The 15000-nt window shown below is 44.8% G+C and overlaps 1 protein-coding gene across 1 annotated transcript in view; it reads left to right on the top strand.

Annotated features, from left to right (window-relative positions):
- The first annotated feature begins 13743 nt into the window (after nucleotides 1-13743).
- The window catches only part of LOC138953530 (formyl peptide receptor-related sequence 6-like), a 2382-nt gene continuing 1125 nt past the window's right edge, over nucleotides 13744-15000 (top strand). Inside the window, exon 1 of the mRNA XM_070325365.1 lies at nucleotides 13744-15000. This exon is cut by the window's right edge and continues 1125 nt beyond it. Coding sequence (XP_070181466.1) covers nucleotides 14000-15000 — 1001 coding nt within the window. The 5' untranslated portion in view covers nucleotides 13744-13999.

Here is a 15000-nt window from a genome sequence, read left to right as displayed (position 1 = left end):
CCTCTGCAGACTTTGAAGAGGCTCGCTGTGAGAGACTTGTCGCTGCGCGAAAGCAACGCCGTAGCCCTAAACCGGCAGTGACCACAACAGACTTCCAGTGCCTCCACTGTTCCAGACTCGGCGCCTCCAGACTAGGATTGCAGAGCCACCTCCATGTACATAGATAGGATGCAAAACGAAAAAGTCTTCTTCGGACCCAAAGGACAACCACCATACTCCCCGAATAATACCGGATGCAAAAGTTTAAGGCCCACCCCGCCTCACAGGAGGTTTACAGAACGATGACGTATATTCACGACAACAGCACTACTAACCTGATAGAACACACTCCCAATAGCATAAAAAAGAAGTATACTTACAGATCACTTGAATGGCATTTTCGAACGCGTAAACCACACACCTAGAGCTAACAATCTGTTCGCGAAGAGACAAAACGTTTTCATGTTGCAGGCAACGCTATGTTCGCGGCGAACTGTTCTACCCTCTCTACCTACTTTCAACTAAATGGACCCGTCTCTTGGCTGACGGCCGAGTCCATGCATGCATATTGGGGGCGATCATGCAAACAGTCGCTTTGTACTTGGAGCAGCATTTGCCCTCAGGATATCTGTGTGAGTGTGTGTGTGTTTTGTACCCCACGTGGAGAAGCAGGGGCTTTCCTTTTTATATTTAGTCAAGTTTTGACTAAATATTTTAACATCGAGGGGGAATCGAAACGAGGGTCGTGGTGTATGTGCGTGTGTGTGTGTGTGTGTGTGTCTGTGTGTCTGTGTGTGTGTGTGTGTGTGTGTGTGTGTGTGTGTGTGTAGAGCGATTCAGACTAAACTACTGGACCGATCTTTATGAAATTTGACATGAGAGTTCCTGGGTATGAAATCCCCGAACGTTTTTTTCATTTTTTTGATAAATGTCTTTGATGACGTCATATCCGGCTTTTCGTGAAAGTTGAGGCGGCACTGTCACGCCCTCATTTTTTCAACCAAATTGGTTGAAATTTTGGTCAAGTAATCTTCGACGAAGCCCGGACTTCGGTATTGCATTTCAGCTTGGTGGCTTAAAAATTAATTAATGACTTTGGTCATTAAAAATCTGAAAATTGTAAAAAAAAATAAAATGTATAAAACGATCCAAATTTACGTTTATCTTATTCTCCATCATTTGCTGATTCCAAAAACATATAAATATGTTATATTCGGAATAAAAACAAGCTCTGAAAATTAAATATATAAAAATTATTATCAAAATTAAATTGTCGAAATCAATTTAAAAACACTTTCATCTTATTCCTTGTCGGTTCCTGATTCCAAAAACATATAGATATGATATGTTTGGATTAAAAACACGCTCAGAAAGTTAAAACAAAGAGAGGTACAGAAAAGCGTGCTATCCTTCTTAGCGCAACTACTACCCCGCTCTTCTTGTCAATTTCACTGCCTTTGCCATGAGCGGTGGACTGACGAGTATACGGTCTTGCTGAAAAATGGCATTGCGTTCAGTTTCATTCTGTGAGTTCGACAGCTACTTGACTAAATATTGTATTTTCGCCTTACGCGACTTGGTTTTTTTTTGGTGGTCAGATTCACAGTTGGATTTCTTGTTGATTCCGTGAAAAAGTGTTGTGGTCTTCATGTCAGTCAATTAAGGTTGATTAAAGGTGAAGGTGCGCTCCCTCTCTCTTTCTCTTTCTCTCTCTCTCTCTCTCTCTCTCTCTCTCTCTCTCTCTCTCTCTCTCTCTCCGTGTCTCTGTCTCTATCTTTCTCTCTCTGTTCGTCTGTCTGTCTGTCTGTCTCTCCCTCCCTTTCTCTCTCTTTCTAGCTCTCTCTATCTCTCTCTCTCTCTCGCCCCCCTTTCTTTCCCCCTCTCGCCCTTCCGCACACACGCGCGCGTAAACACACACACACAGACACACACACAGACACAGACACAGACACACACACACACACACACACACACACACACACACAGAGCCACTCACATACGCACACGCAAACAAGCAAATACACCCACACACTTCATTGCACGGAGATATTAAGGTGGGGGAGGGGGGAGAGAGAGAGAGAAAAAGAGATAGAGAGACTGAGAAAGAGACAGAGAGAGTGACAGAGAGAGAGACAGAGAGAGACAGTGAAAGAGGTAAAGAGAAAGAAAGAGAGAGAGAGAGAGAGAGAGAGAGAGAGAGAGAGAGAGAGAGAGAGAGAGAGAGAGAGAGAGAAAGAGAGAAAGAGAGGAGGGAGAGAAAAGAGAGCGAAAGAAAGAGAGACAGAGATAGAAAGAGAGCAAAAAAGATACGAGAGAGAGACTTTCAGACGGACACAAAGAGAGACAGACAGATATAGAGAGAGAAATAGAGAGAGGTAAAAAGAAAGAGAAAGACAAAGGGAGAGGGAAAATGGGGGGTGGGGGGGAGAGAAAGAAAGAAAGAATGAGAAAGAGAGAGACAGAGACAGAGACGTAGACAGAGAGACAGGCCCAGAGGGACAGAGAGGGAGAGAGACAGAGAAAGAGAGAGAGAGAGAGAAAGACTGAGAGAGAGAGTCAAACAGCAAGCTCAGTACAGTGCAGTAGTTTCTGGCGTGCCACCTCTCAGGTACGTTACAGAATGCTCGGCACAAACGTTGCCTAGACCATCCTCGGGGAGCGGTCGCCTTTGTTACGCTTCAGTGACCCCAGACAATGGTACTCGTACCGAGCGTTTGTTAACTTTCGCGAGCGTTCGCGAGCGTTCGTGAGCGCCACAACAAAACTATGCGTTGCCTAGAAAAGGTTTGCAAACGTTCTGTTACGTTCTGCCTAAGCAACGCGCCTCAGTTCTCGTGGTTTATTCAAACACTATCAAGTGTTTGAAATCCCAGTCCACTAGCCTCGAAAAAAATAGAAACGTTTCATGATTTTCGGTAACCTTCTTCCCCGTCGTCAAGTGACTACCAGACTTGCATGGAGGTCTGTTGTGACAATTAAACGTCTGATATGCACGTGCTTGTTCAGATTATGTGTAGATGAACATTCACACTGTTCGTATTATGGCTGTTCTTCTCAGATGGAAATTACAACTTGACTGAGAAACTGGAAGTTATGTCTATGTGTGTGTGTGTGTGTGTGTGTGTGTGTGTGTGTGTGTGTGTGTGTGTGTGTGTGTGTGTGTGTATGCAGTATAGACTATTTTTGGGTGCAGAGACGCCAACAAAATACACACACACACACACACACACACACACACACACACACACACACACACACACACACACACACTCTCTCTCTCTCTCTCTCTTAAACACACACACACACATACGCACGTACACACACACACACACACACACACACACACACACACACACACACACACACACACACACACACTTGCGCACGATTTTACGTTTCTGGCGTGAAGGCGATTGAAAACAAAAACAACAGAATTCAATGTCAACACGAGTGTACTCGTAATTGCAGAGAGGTTAGCACATTTAAGTGTGGACACTGACGGTGACAGTGTGGTCAGCTTTGCCCAACGTGAACCTCTTCTTCAGCTGGGTCAGCTCGTGACCTTTGTATATGACCCGCACCTCGTAGTCACCATGGAAACCACGCACAGTGTACTGGTTTCCGGTCTGGGACAGCACGCGCGTGTCGTCCGTCATCCACTGGTTCTCCCACAGGTCAAGCACGCGACGTCCGACCACGGTCACTTTCTGCACCCATTTCCTGAACGCATGAGACTCAGACACAAACACAAATGATTAAGCTTTTACTTCAAGCAACACAATCGAAATAACCACTCACCAACTTCGAGAAGTTTGTCAAGAACCGGCGCGGTGTCCACACCACTCCAAACGAGGAACCCGTGTATTCGAAGAAGCGAACGTACAACTCACACCAATCAGAAAAAAGCTTACTTTTATTCATTTTAACCAATCGTAACGTCGCGTGGTTTTTGACTGCAAATGCCTCGGGCGGAAATGGCGTTTATGGAAGGAAACGGCTGAGTCAAAATTTGATCCCAACGTGTTGTTTTGTGTCACTATTTAACGTGTTTTGAGGCCCTTGAGTCCCTCATCACCCGTAGTGAACACATTGCAGGCCCCTAGAATGTTACACGCTTGAGAGTTGACGAATAGCTGAAAACATCGACGCGAGTTGTACTTTCGCTTCTTCGAATACACGGGTTCCTCGCTAGGATTGGTGTGGACACCGCGCCGTTTTGATATTTGATATCCACTTTTTTGTTGTTTTCTTTTACCTCTTGTGTTCTTGACACCAAGACAACTTGACCGACATCAAGACACTATTCTCCGAAAGCAGTAAAGAACATTACAGGAACTTATATCCAACCGCCGGTTGATCATTATTTACTCCTGCATTAGCCCGTGAAAGAGCATCATGTCATCCAAAGTTGCCCAGTGTAGTGCTAAAAGCGAGCTGAACAAATGACGATGATAAAAGGTACAGGGTGACACAAAAAAAACAGAGCCCACCAAAAGTTTAATATTTTCTGAAATAATCAGCCGATTCTTTTATTTTTTCAGGTGAGCCAAGCTGAAATGATGTTCTAACAGCCCACCAAGTTTGAGCTTCAAGATGTCATGGACAACGGAGCATAAGACATTTATAGTCGAGGCCTATTTTCGGTCGAATTCTATCCAGACTGGTCAGCCGCAGATGTGGGATCGCTCTTACAGCTGCTGTTATTGCTGCCTTAAGATCAGGGATGGTCTGGGGGTTGTTGCCATATACCCTGTCCTTGAGGTACCCCCACAGATAAAAATCTGGGGGGTTCAAGTCCGGTGAATAGGGGGACCACTCTGGGTCACATCTGCGGCTGACCAGTCTGGATAGAATTCGACCGAAAATAGGCCTCGACTATAAATGTCTTATGCTCCGTTGTCCATGACATCTTGAAGCTCAAACTTGGTGGGCTGTTAGAACATCATTTCAGCTTGGCTCACCTGAAAAAATAAAAGAATCGGCTGATTATTTCAGAAAATATTAAACTTTTGGTGGGATAGATCTGTTTTTTTTGTGTCACCCTGTACAAAGGGAAAGCACGAAAGAGAAAATTAAAGAAATCGATCAAGAACCCAATCACGAAAAAAATCAACACACACAAAAACTAACAGACAAACAAACAGACTCTCGTCATCATATCTTGCTCAGTGCTAAAACCGAGAAGAAAAAATGATAATGATAACATCAAAGAAGGGAATGAATGAAAGAAAGAACGAATGAAATCAATAAAGAACCTAAACACGAAAACAAGTCAATACAAAAAAAGCTAACAAACAAACAAAGAGACTGTCGTCATGTTGAGGTCGAATTCAACGCCTACTCAGAAAAGTTCGCTTATTTATCAGATAGTTATGTGTGTATGTCTGTCAACACCAAAGAGCATTATTTTGGTCAACGTACTCGTAGATGTTGTTGTTTTTTCTAACATTAAAGGTTTCATAAGCTAACCTTTCTACAATTTAGAACGTTTGCGGATTTAGACAAACAGACAAGCTAAACAACGAAAGCAAAACGCAATCACAAATTCTCCTAAACAAGATTATTTAAAATCAGAACAGAAATGTCATGCTTAGGACACCATTAATGCATAAATGCCAGCCATCGAAGAGGTCATCAATATAAAGTAGTATCTTCGTAAATGTGATCAAAGCCACGTTAGAACTAATCTTGTCCTTAAACGTTTGAAAAATTGGTGTTGTCATTTGGGAGACAGCAAGGTCGCCGCGTGCCTGGTGCCGTGAGAGACAGCAATCTAGCGTGGCGAGAACGAGAGCTCTGTGGGTGGGAGACAGCAAGGTCGCCGCGTGCCTGGTGCCGTGAGAAACAGCAACCCAGCGTGGCGAGAACGAGAGCTCTGTGGGTGGGAGACAGCAAGGTCGCCGCGTGCCTGGTGTCGTGAGAGACAGCAACCCAGCGTGGCGAGAACGAGAGCTCTGTGGGTGGGAGACAGCAAGGTCGCCGCGTGCCTGGTGTCGTGAGAGACAGCAACCCAGCGTGGCGAGAACGAGAGCTCTGTGGGTGGGAGACAGCAAGGTCGCCGCGTGCCTGGTGTCGTGAGAGACAGCAAGGTCGCCGCGTGCCTGGTGCCGTGAGAGACAGCAATCTAGCGTGGCGAGAACGAGAGCTCGGGGAAAGGGGAACATTGTGTCGGATGGGAGTTGTTACTCAGGCGCTGTCTCTGGAGGAACTAAAGCTAACAACAACAACAACAACAATAACATCAGCGTGGATTTCCAAATTTACGAAAAATTGGTAATTGACGTAAAACTCTCCTGTCTGATATCACTTTAGACCCTCCGGAGCGTGATGTACATATCACGATTACAAGGTAAACTAACAGATAACCAGTGGTCTTTCTTAATTATAGAAATAAGTTAAAGGAAATTCAAAAACTTTTGAATTCATGGACCAGAAGGAACCTAGCACCATTTGATTGATAACAGTCCTAAAAACCTTGGCCATTTCCAAATTGACACATTTGTTTACGAATTTACCAGATCCAGATGAACAGTTTATGATGGAGTTAAATAAGCTTTTTAAAAAAATTCTTTGGGATGGAATAAGAGATAAAATTCAAAGAATTACGGTCACTCAGCCCTATGAAGATGGAGGGTTAAAGATGGTTGACATGAGGTGTTTTCTGTCATCTCTGAAAATTGTTTGGTTAAAAAGGGTTGTGTGTCTTACTGGATCAATGTCAGGATTATTGTTTAAAGCATGTTCACTTGTAATAATACTTAATATGAGAGGAGGAGAATTTGCAAATGTATTGATGCAGAAAATGGATAACCCATTCTGGACCGAAATATGTTCTGACAACACGGACATGTCTTACCACAGCTAGGCGACAGAACACGGACATATCTGACCACAGCTAGGCGACAGAACACGGACATATCTGACCACAGCTAGGCGACAGAACACGGACATATCTGACCACAGCTAGGCGACAGAACACGGACATATCTTACCACAGCTAGGCGACAGAACACGGACATGTCTTACCACAGCTAGGCGACAGAACACGGACATATCTGACCACAGCTAGGCGACAGAACACGGACATATCTGACCACAGCTAGGCGACAGAACACGGACATATCTTACCACAGCTAGGCGACAGAACACGGACACATCTTACCACAGCTAGGCGACAGAACACGGACATATCTTACCACAGCTAGGCGACAGAACACGGACATATCTTACCACAGCTAGGCGACAGAACACGGACATATCTTACCACAGCTAGGCGACAGAACACGGACATGTCTTACCATGGTGTTGGCAGTCTGAGCTAGGGTCGCTGATTGTCTCACAGTCCAGCCTGTGTTTCGTTTTTAAGGCGGAGTGTTGACAATCACGAGATAAGCGAGGGAGGAGTGTGACCGTTGTGTCGCAAGCCACTGCTGATGTGCACCATTCTGTCCGCAGTCTGAGCTGGGGGTGGTGGCTGCCACACGTCCAGCCGGTGTTTACTTTTCATAACTCATAACTCATAACATTTTATTGATCCAACAAAGGAAATTAAATTGGTCATCAGCACATATAGGTCATTAATTAATAATTATAAAAGAAGAAGAGAAGAAAATTTATAAAACCCATGATAACAAAAAAATATCTAAAGTAATATATGTACAACTACCATACCCTTTTTACTTGCACACTTGACACACCGACACACCAACACACATGCATACATACCTACATACATACCTACGTACATACATACATACTTGAAACCTTGTAGGGTTTTTTGAAAGCGGATTGTTGAAATTGAAGGTCATCACGAGCGTTGTGCCGCAAGCCATTGCTGATAAGCTCCATGGTGATATGCACTTTTTAAAATCTCGGTGCGGGAGGGTCAGAAGATACGAAGATATGTCGAAGCATTTCAACCTACATTGGTACGGACTGGGTGGCCGAGTGGTAACGACTGGGTGGCCGAGTGTTTACGACTGGGTGGCCGAGTGGTAACGACTGGGTGGCCGAGTGGTACGGACTGGGTGGCCGAGTGGTAACGACTGGGTGGCCGAGTGGTAACGACTGGGTGGCCGAGTGGTACGGACTGGGTGGCCGAGTGGTAACGCACTTGCGCTCGGAAGCGAGAGGTTGCGTGTTCAGGCCTGGGTCAGGCCGCAATTTTCTCCCCCCTTTCCTAACCTAGGTGGTGGGTTCAAGTGCTAGTCTTTCGGATGAGACGAAAAACCGAGGTCCCTTCGTGTACACTACATTGGGGTGTGCACGTTAAAGATCCCACGATTGACAAAAGGGTCTTTCCTGGCTAAATTGTATAAGGCATAGATAAAAATGTCCATCAAATACCCGTGTGACTTGGAATAAAGTGTAAAAAAAAAATTCCATCTCACACGGCATTAAGTCTCAGGGCTTGGAAACATGAATACACGCATGCAGGAAAAATAAAAGGGTAGCGCCGTATACTGTATGGCAGCTCGCTTTCCCCAGGGAGAAAGCAGCCCGAATTTCTGTGAGGTTACCCTCATGGACTATATAAAATCTTATCCCTTATCCCTTACCAAGGGGTTCAAGGCCCATTCCACCCACTAAGGAGGTTTAAAGAACGATGAAATCTTTTCACAAATAGCAATACTATCCTGATGGAACACACTCGCAATAGCATTTAATGACAATAAATGCTACTTACAGATAACTTGAATGGCTATTTAACACGCGTAAACCACACACCAATTCTCGTGATTTATTCAACCCCCGAGCCACCGGGGCCCCGTTTTAATGACCCACTTTATTCATATATGACCCATTGAGTCGTTTGCGGTTTCAAAGCGACTCTAGATCTGCAATAACATGTTATTGTGCACCCCTGAATCTAAAATACAAGAAATGATTTATAGTGGCACAAACCCAGTAGCGGTTGACTTCAAAGAAACTAGCGATTTGTAGAAACGCTGTCTGCTTGGGTGGTAAGATGCAGCTCATGTGAGGTGATAGTAGCTAGCCCTATCGCGGTAGTACGTTTTTTTTATATGCGCAATACTCAAACTACCAGGCACAACAACAAACAGTATCAAATGTTGGACATTTCAGTAGACTTGCAATCCAAAAAGGGGAAAGTTGCATGGTTTTTGGTGGCCAACTTACCCGCCATCAAGTGAAAAGAGCTGCATCTTGCACGCACCAGTCAACTCAGTCACTCGCTCCACCTACTTCTGCCCTCCCTACTTTCAAAACTTCGAATTGTTCTGCCTTTGTCTTGATGATAAAAGAATTCTTTCGTGTTTTTAGAATGTTTGTGTCACAAGCTATCAATTCATTTTTCTTGGTTAGGTCTAGCACCATAACGAGTCTTCCTATCCATACCTCTGCGTCCACGCGAAATTATTCGAAATATATTCTTTGAAAAAAGGCTCGCTCTCTATGGAGAGCACTCAGGGTGTTCCGTGGCGGTAAACGTTCGAATGGAAGGGTGTTTGTACTTTATGTAAAAGCCTGGCAGTGCAGTGTCAGGGGTCAGAAACTGATGGTTTACAGGAGGCGGAGTGAGCCTTTAAGCTGATGTGCGGTGATGTTTTAATTTTTTAATTTCTCCTGCAAGTTTCAAGTCTGTTTTTCTCTTTACATTCATTAGTGTTTGACTGAATGTATTCTGTTAGACTGTGGCCGAGAGGGACCCGAGGGTGTATGTGTGTATGCCACCGTGTGTACGTGTGCTTGCATGTGTACCGCGATTCCCATAAAACTACAAGACAATTGATGGTCAAACTCAGTAAATACTAGCAACCGTGAAGTGCGCTCGATTCCTATAAGTACGCTGTTTTTTTTTTGTAATATTAGTTTTTTTAGTCTTGAAACTGATGTTATGTGGGGACATTAATCCGAATCCGGGACCAGTTTCTCCGTTAGAAAAAGGTCAACTTATAGTAGCACACTTAAACACCAGAAGTTTGAGGAACAAACTTGATATTGTGGAAGGTGAAATTAGAGATTTTGACATAGTAACTTTATCTGAGACTTGGTTACCTGCTGGTAAGATGCAAGACCAATTCAATATTAATGGTTTCCATCCACTTGTGCGGAGAGACAGACCAGACGGAGCACACGGTGGTGTGGCAATATATGTTAAAGATTACTTATGCTGTAAAGAGAGAACAGATCTTTTGATTCCTAACCTTGAAGCCACATGGATCGAAACCAAATTGAATCAAGAAACTATATTGATAGGCTCGTTTTACCGGCCTCCTAGTGCCCCTGTTGCTTATTGGCAACTGATCGATTCTTCTATTAAACAAGTTATGGCCACCCCTCACAAATTCATAATTCTTGGTGATTTTAATTCCGATTTTAATGACAACCCACCAAAGCAACTCACAGACATTTTGTATCTGAATAGCACTTTTTATTTAATTTCAAAATATATGATGTGATCCAGGGTGTGTCTCCCTCCCGAATGGTGACTTCCTTGACAGGCAAGCAGGTTTTCACGATCGAATACAACTGCTCCGAAAAAAGAGAAGCTGCGGTATGAATATCTTCTAAAGTCACTATGTTTGACCAATCAATTTTCTGTAACTCAACTATTAACTTTTGACCGTCTAGTTTGCTATAATCTAAAATCGTTCTTTTTGAGTGTGATCTTTTCTTCAAATGATGCTTTAAATAAACGACTGGTACGGAGTGATCACTACAAATGGGAGGAATAACTTCTACTTTGTCAACAATGTCAGTGCTTGGGGTAATAATCAGGTCCGTTCATTCTTGAGATCTATATGCGAACACAAACACACAAACAAACAAACACATCGACCGAATCCTATACACACCCCTATACCGGGGGTGTAAAAACCCAACTTCGTTGCGAGCTACGGCGAAGCTTCGCATGTCAAAACTTGAGAAGCGATGTTGGGGTCAAAGTACCACGCCGTAGCTGCGGGTTTTTGGTATTAAGACTTTGCGAAGCTTCGTGTAGTGAGTTTGTGTTACTGTTTGTCTATTTCTTACGTGAGCCTTGAAGGCTTCGCCTCTTGTTCTCTTTATAGATATTTACACCCCCGGTATAGGGGTGTGTAAAGGTTTCGCTCGATGTGTTTGTTTGGGTGTTTGTTTGTGTGTTTGTGTTCGCATATAGATCTCAAGAATGAACGGACCGATCGTCACCAAACTTGGTGAACAGGTTCTATACATTCCTGAGACGGTCCTTACAAAAATTGGGACCAGTCAAACACACGGTTAGGGAGTTATTGGTGGATTAAAATTATACAAGGACTTATACAGGGACATCTTCATGGTCAAAGGGAAATAACCATTCTCACTCAGTCACTGCCACCAACTGAGAAGGTTATTTCCCTTTGACGGGGGTGTTTTTCCTACCTCGTAGGAATTTCTTGTTTTTGTTTGTTTATATTCAGGTATAGGCTGTACATTACAGGACACAGACAAGGGAGCACAAAAACATAACACAACAGAAAACACACGTTGGAAAATACATGGCTTGGTGGACGCAGTATCCAAGAGTGTGATTGTACAAGAAGAAAAGCAAACAGTTACAGTGAACCCAAAACCAAACTCAGTAAATGATCTCCAGGGGAGGCAACCATCTTTCTTAATACAGCGATTGTTTCCCTTGTCAGATTATTGACTTTCTTTCTTCATCAGTGATAGCAAAAAACGTAGCTATGGAACCTCAAGGGTACACTGTTACTGTTTGTTTGACAACGGGATACGTGTTCGTTCCCTCGGCGATTATCTATTCGCGCGCGTGCGTGCCTGCAGTGTGTGTGTGTGTGTGTGTGTGTGTGTGTGTGTGTGTGTGTGTGTGTGTGTGTGTGTGTGTGTGTATGTGTGTGTGTGTGTGTGAGTGTGCGCGCGTGTGCACGTGTGTGTGTATGTGTGTGTTATTGACTTTCTTTCTTCATCAGTGATAGCAAAAAACGTGCACACACACACACACACACACACACACACACACACACACACACACACGCACACGTACACACGTGCATACGCGCACACAAGAACACACACACACACACACCTACACACACACACAAAAACACACAGACACACACACAAGCACACACACACACACACGTGCACACACACACAAACACACACGTGCACACGTGCATACGCGCACACAAGAACACACACATACACACACACATACACACACACATACACACACACACAAACACATACATGCACACACACAAACGCACACGTACACACGTGCATACGCGCACACAAGAACACACACACACACACAGACACACACACAAGCACACACACACACACGTGCACACACATACAAACACACACGTACACACGCGCATATGCGCACACAAGAACACACACACACACCCACACACACACACAAACACACACACGCGCACACGCACACACGTGCACACCCCCCCCCCCCCCACACACACACCCGTGCACACACACACACACACAAACGCAGAAAGACACACACACACACACACACACACATACACCACCCTGCACACACAGACACACACACACACACATACACACACACACACACACACACACCACCCTGCACACACACACACACACACACACACATACACACACACACACATACACACACACACACACACCACCCTGCACACACACACACACACACGCACACACACACGCAGAGTGCTCTGCTTCTATAACAAATGTTAGGTATAGAAATCCTTTCTGTCTCTAATAGTGTATTAAGCAATCGAAACAGGGAAACGCTGTTCCTAATGTTCGTCTGAATTATTCGAATTAAATCGACATGTTGACAATCTTTACTGCAATGTGTGTGTCAGGAAAAACGTTTCCTTGTGTCGATCAAACAGAAAGGATTTCTATACCGAACATGTCAGTTAGAACTACAGCTTTTTACTGTATGTGTGTGTGTGTGTGTGTGTGTGTGTGTGTGTGTGTGTGTGTGAGTGTGTGTGTGTGTGTATGTGTGTGTGTGTGTATGTGTGTGTGTATGTTAGTGTTAGTGTGTGTGTGTGTGTGTATTAGTGTGTGTGTGTGTGTGTGTATGAGTGTGTGTGTTTGTTTGTGTGTGTGTGTGTGTGTGTGTGTGTGTGTTTGTGTGTGTGTGTGTGTGTGTGAGAGTGTCTGTCTGTCTGTCTGTGTGTTTGTGTTTGTGTGTGTGTGTGTGTTGAAAATCTTTACTGCAATGCGTGTGTCAGGAAAAACGTTTCCTTGTGTCGATCAAACAGAAAGGATTTCTATACCGAACATGTCAGTTAGAACTACAGCTTTTTACTGTATGTGTGTGTGTGTGTGTGTGTGTGTGTGTGTGTGTGTGTGTGTGTGTGTGTGTGTGTGTGTGTGTGTGTGTGTGTGTGTGTGTGTGTGTGTATGTTAGTGTTAATGTTAGTGTGTGTGTGTGTATTAGTGTGTATGTGTGTGTGTGTATGGGTGTGTGTGTTTGTTTGTGTGTACCTGCGTGCGTGCGCTAATATGTGTGTGTGTGTGTGTGTGTGTGTGTCTGTGTGTTTGTGTTTGTGTGTGTGTGTGTGTCTGTGTTTGTGTGGATATGCGTGCGTCCATGTGAGTGTGTGTTTGTGTGTGTGTGCGTGTTTGCGTGTGTTTTCGCCTGTGACAACGAACTCGTTTTACATCGATTTTAGCACAATTAAATGGGACATTTTCACCCGCAATTTGAGTGTTGAGCAAACAAACCTCTAAGTGGTATTGACAGCAGATTTAATCGAACACACAATCATTGTTATAAAAAAAGGTGTGGTGAGTTTTAATACGGCAGTCATTAATCAGCAATCAACTCTGTCCTTACACCAGGTGAACGTTACCATGACAACGCGTGGACGATGTTGCATACGCCGTGAGTCCAAGCAACGACAACGGTTTTAACCCTGAAATAGTTTCGATTTTTTCAGAGTAGCGCACAAAGACCAAGCCGTATTGGCAGCAGATTCAATCGAACAAAAATCATCCGTATAAAAAAGGGGTGCTTTTTCTGTAGAGCGCAGAAAGACAAAGCGGCACAATGGCAAACTTTGACTCTGTTGGCCCAGTAGGCATGACCACACAACGCATGTCCGTCACTGAGATCAGCACAACACAAACGCTGTCTTCAAACAGATCCCTTTCAAATGTGACGACAAAGGGGTCCATTCCACCAGACTGCCCCATCGTGTCTTTTGCGGACCTGGAGTTCATTCCCTGGGACAACCCGGACAACATCATCAGCGCCCAGGTCGAGGACATCACGCGCAGAGTGAAGGATGCCGTCATCTTGCCGCTCCTCTTTCTGATTGGTGGGCCAGGCAACGTCATCAACATGGCGGTCTTCTACAAACAGGGCCTCCGGGAACGGGTCAACCTGTGCCTCTTCGCCCTGTCTCTGGCCGACCTGTTGTACCTGCTGCAGGCCATGCTTCTCTACGGGGAGCAAGTCCACCTCTGGCTCACCACCAGAGAAAAGTACGGACCGATGATGACTTCCATGGTGAATCACAACCTGATTGGCCTGTATGGCTTTACCTGGGTTTCGCAGGTCATCTCAGCTATCATAGCCAGCGATCGATGCCTGTGTGTGCTGAGTCCTTTACGCTTCCAAACATTTCTTAAAACCAGGACCATGGCTGTTATAATCAGCCTGGTTTTTGTGGTGGTGGTGGGGCTCTACTTTGTCGTTGCTGCCAGGTACCATCTGGGCTGTGTGTATGATCTTGCTTCTGAATCCGCTGTGGTGATTTATGTGGCCAGCGAGTTTTATCAGAATAACGAGACTCTCATCAACTACCTGGATGCGTTCGTGTACGGTGCCGGCATTCCTGTGGTGGTGATGGTGGTGGTGACGGTAACGACGACGATAACGGCGGTGAAGATCCGCCAGGCTGCCAGGTGGCGCGCAGAAAGCTCATCGAGTGACGCAGTGAAGACCCTCTCTCCCCGTGACGTGGCGCTGACCAAAATGTTGATCGGCACCTCCCTGCTCTTCATGGTGTGTGTTTTTCCCATCGCTCTCTTTCGCTGTGTCTGGCT

Source organism: Littorina saxatilis, linkage group LG17 (genome assembly GCF_037325665.1).
Source record: "Littorina saxatilis isolate snail1 linkage group LG17, US_GU_Lsax_2.0, whole genome shotgun sequence".
Lineage (NCBI taxonomy): Eukaryota > Metazoa > Mollusca > Gastropoda > Littorinimorpha > Littorinidae > Littorina > Littorina saxatilis.
This window is presented reverse-complemented; position numbering and strand designations above follow the sequence as displayed.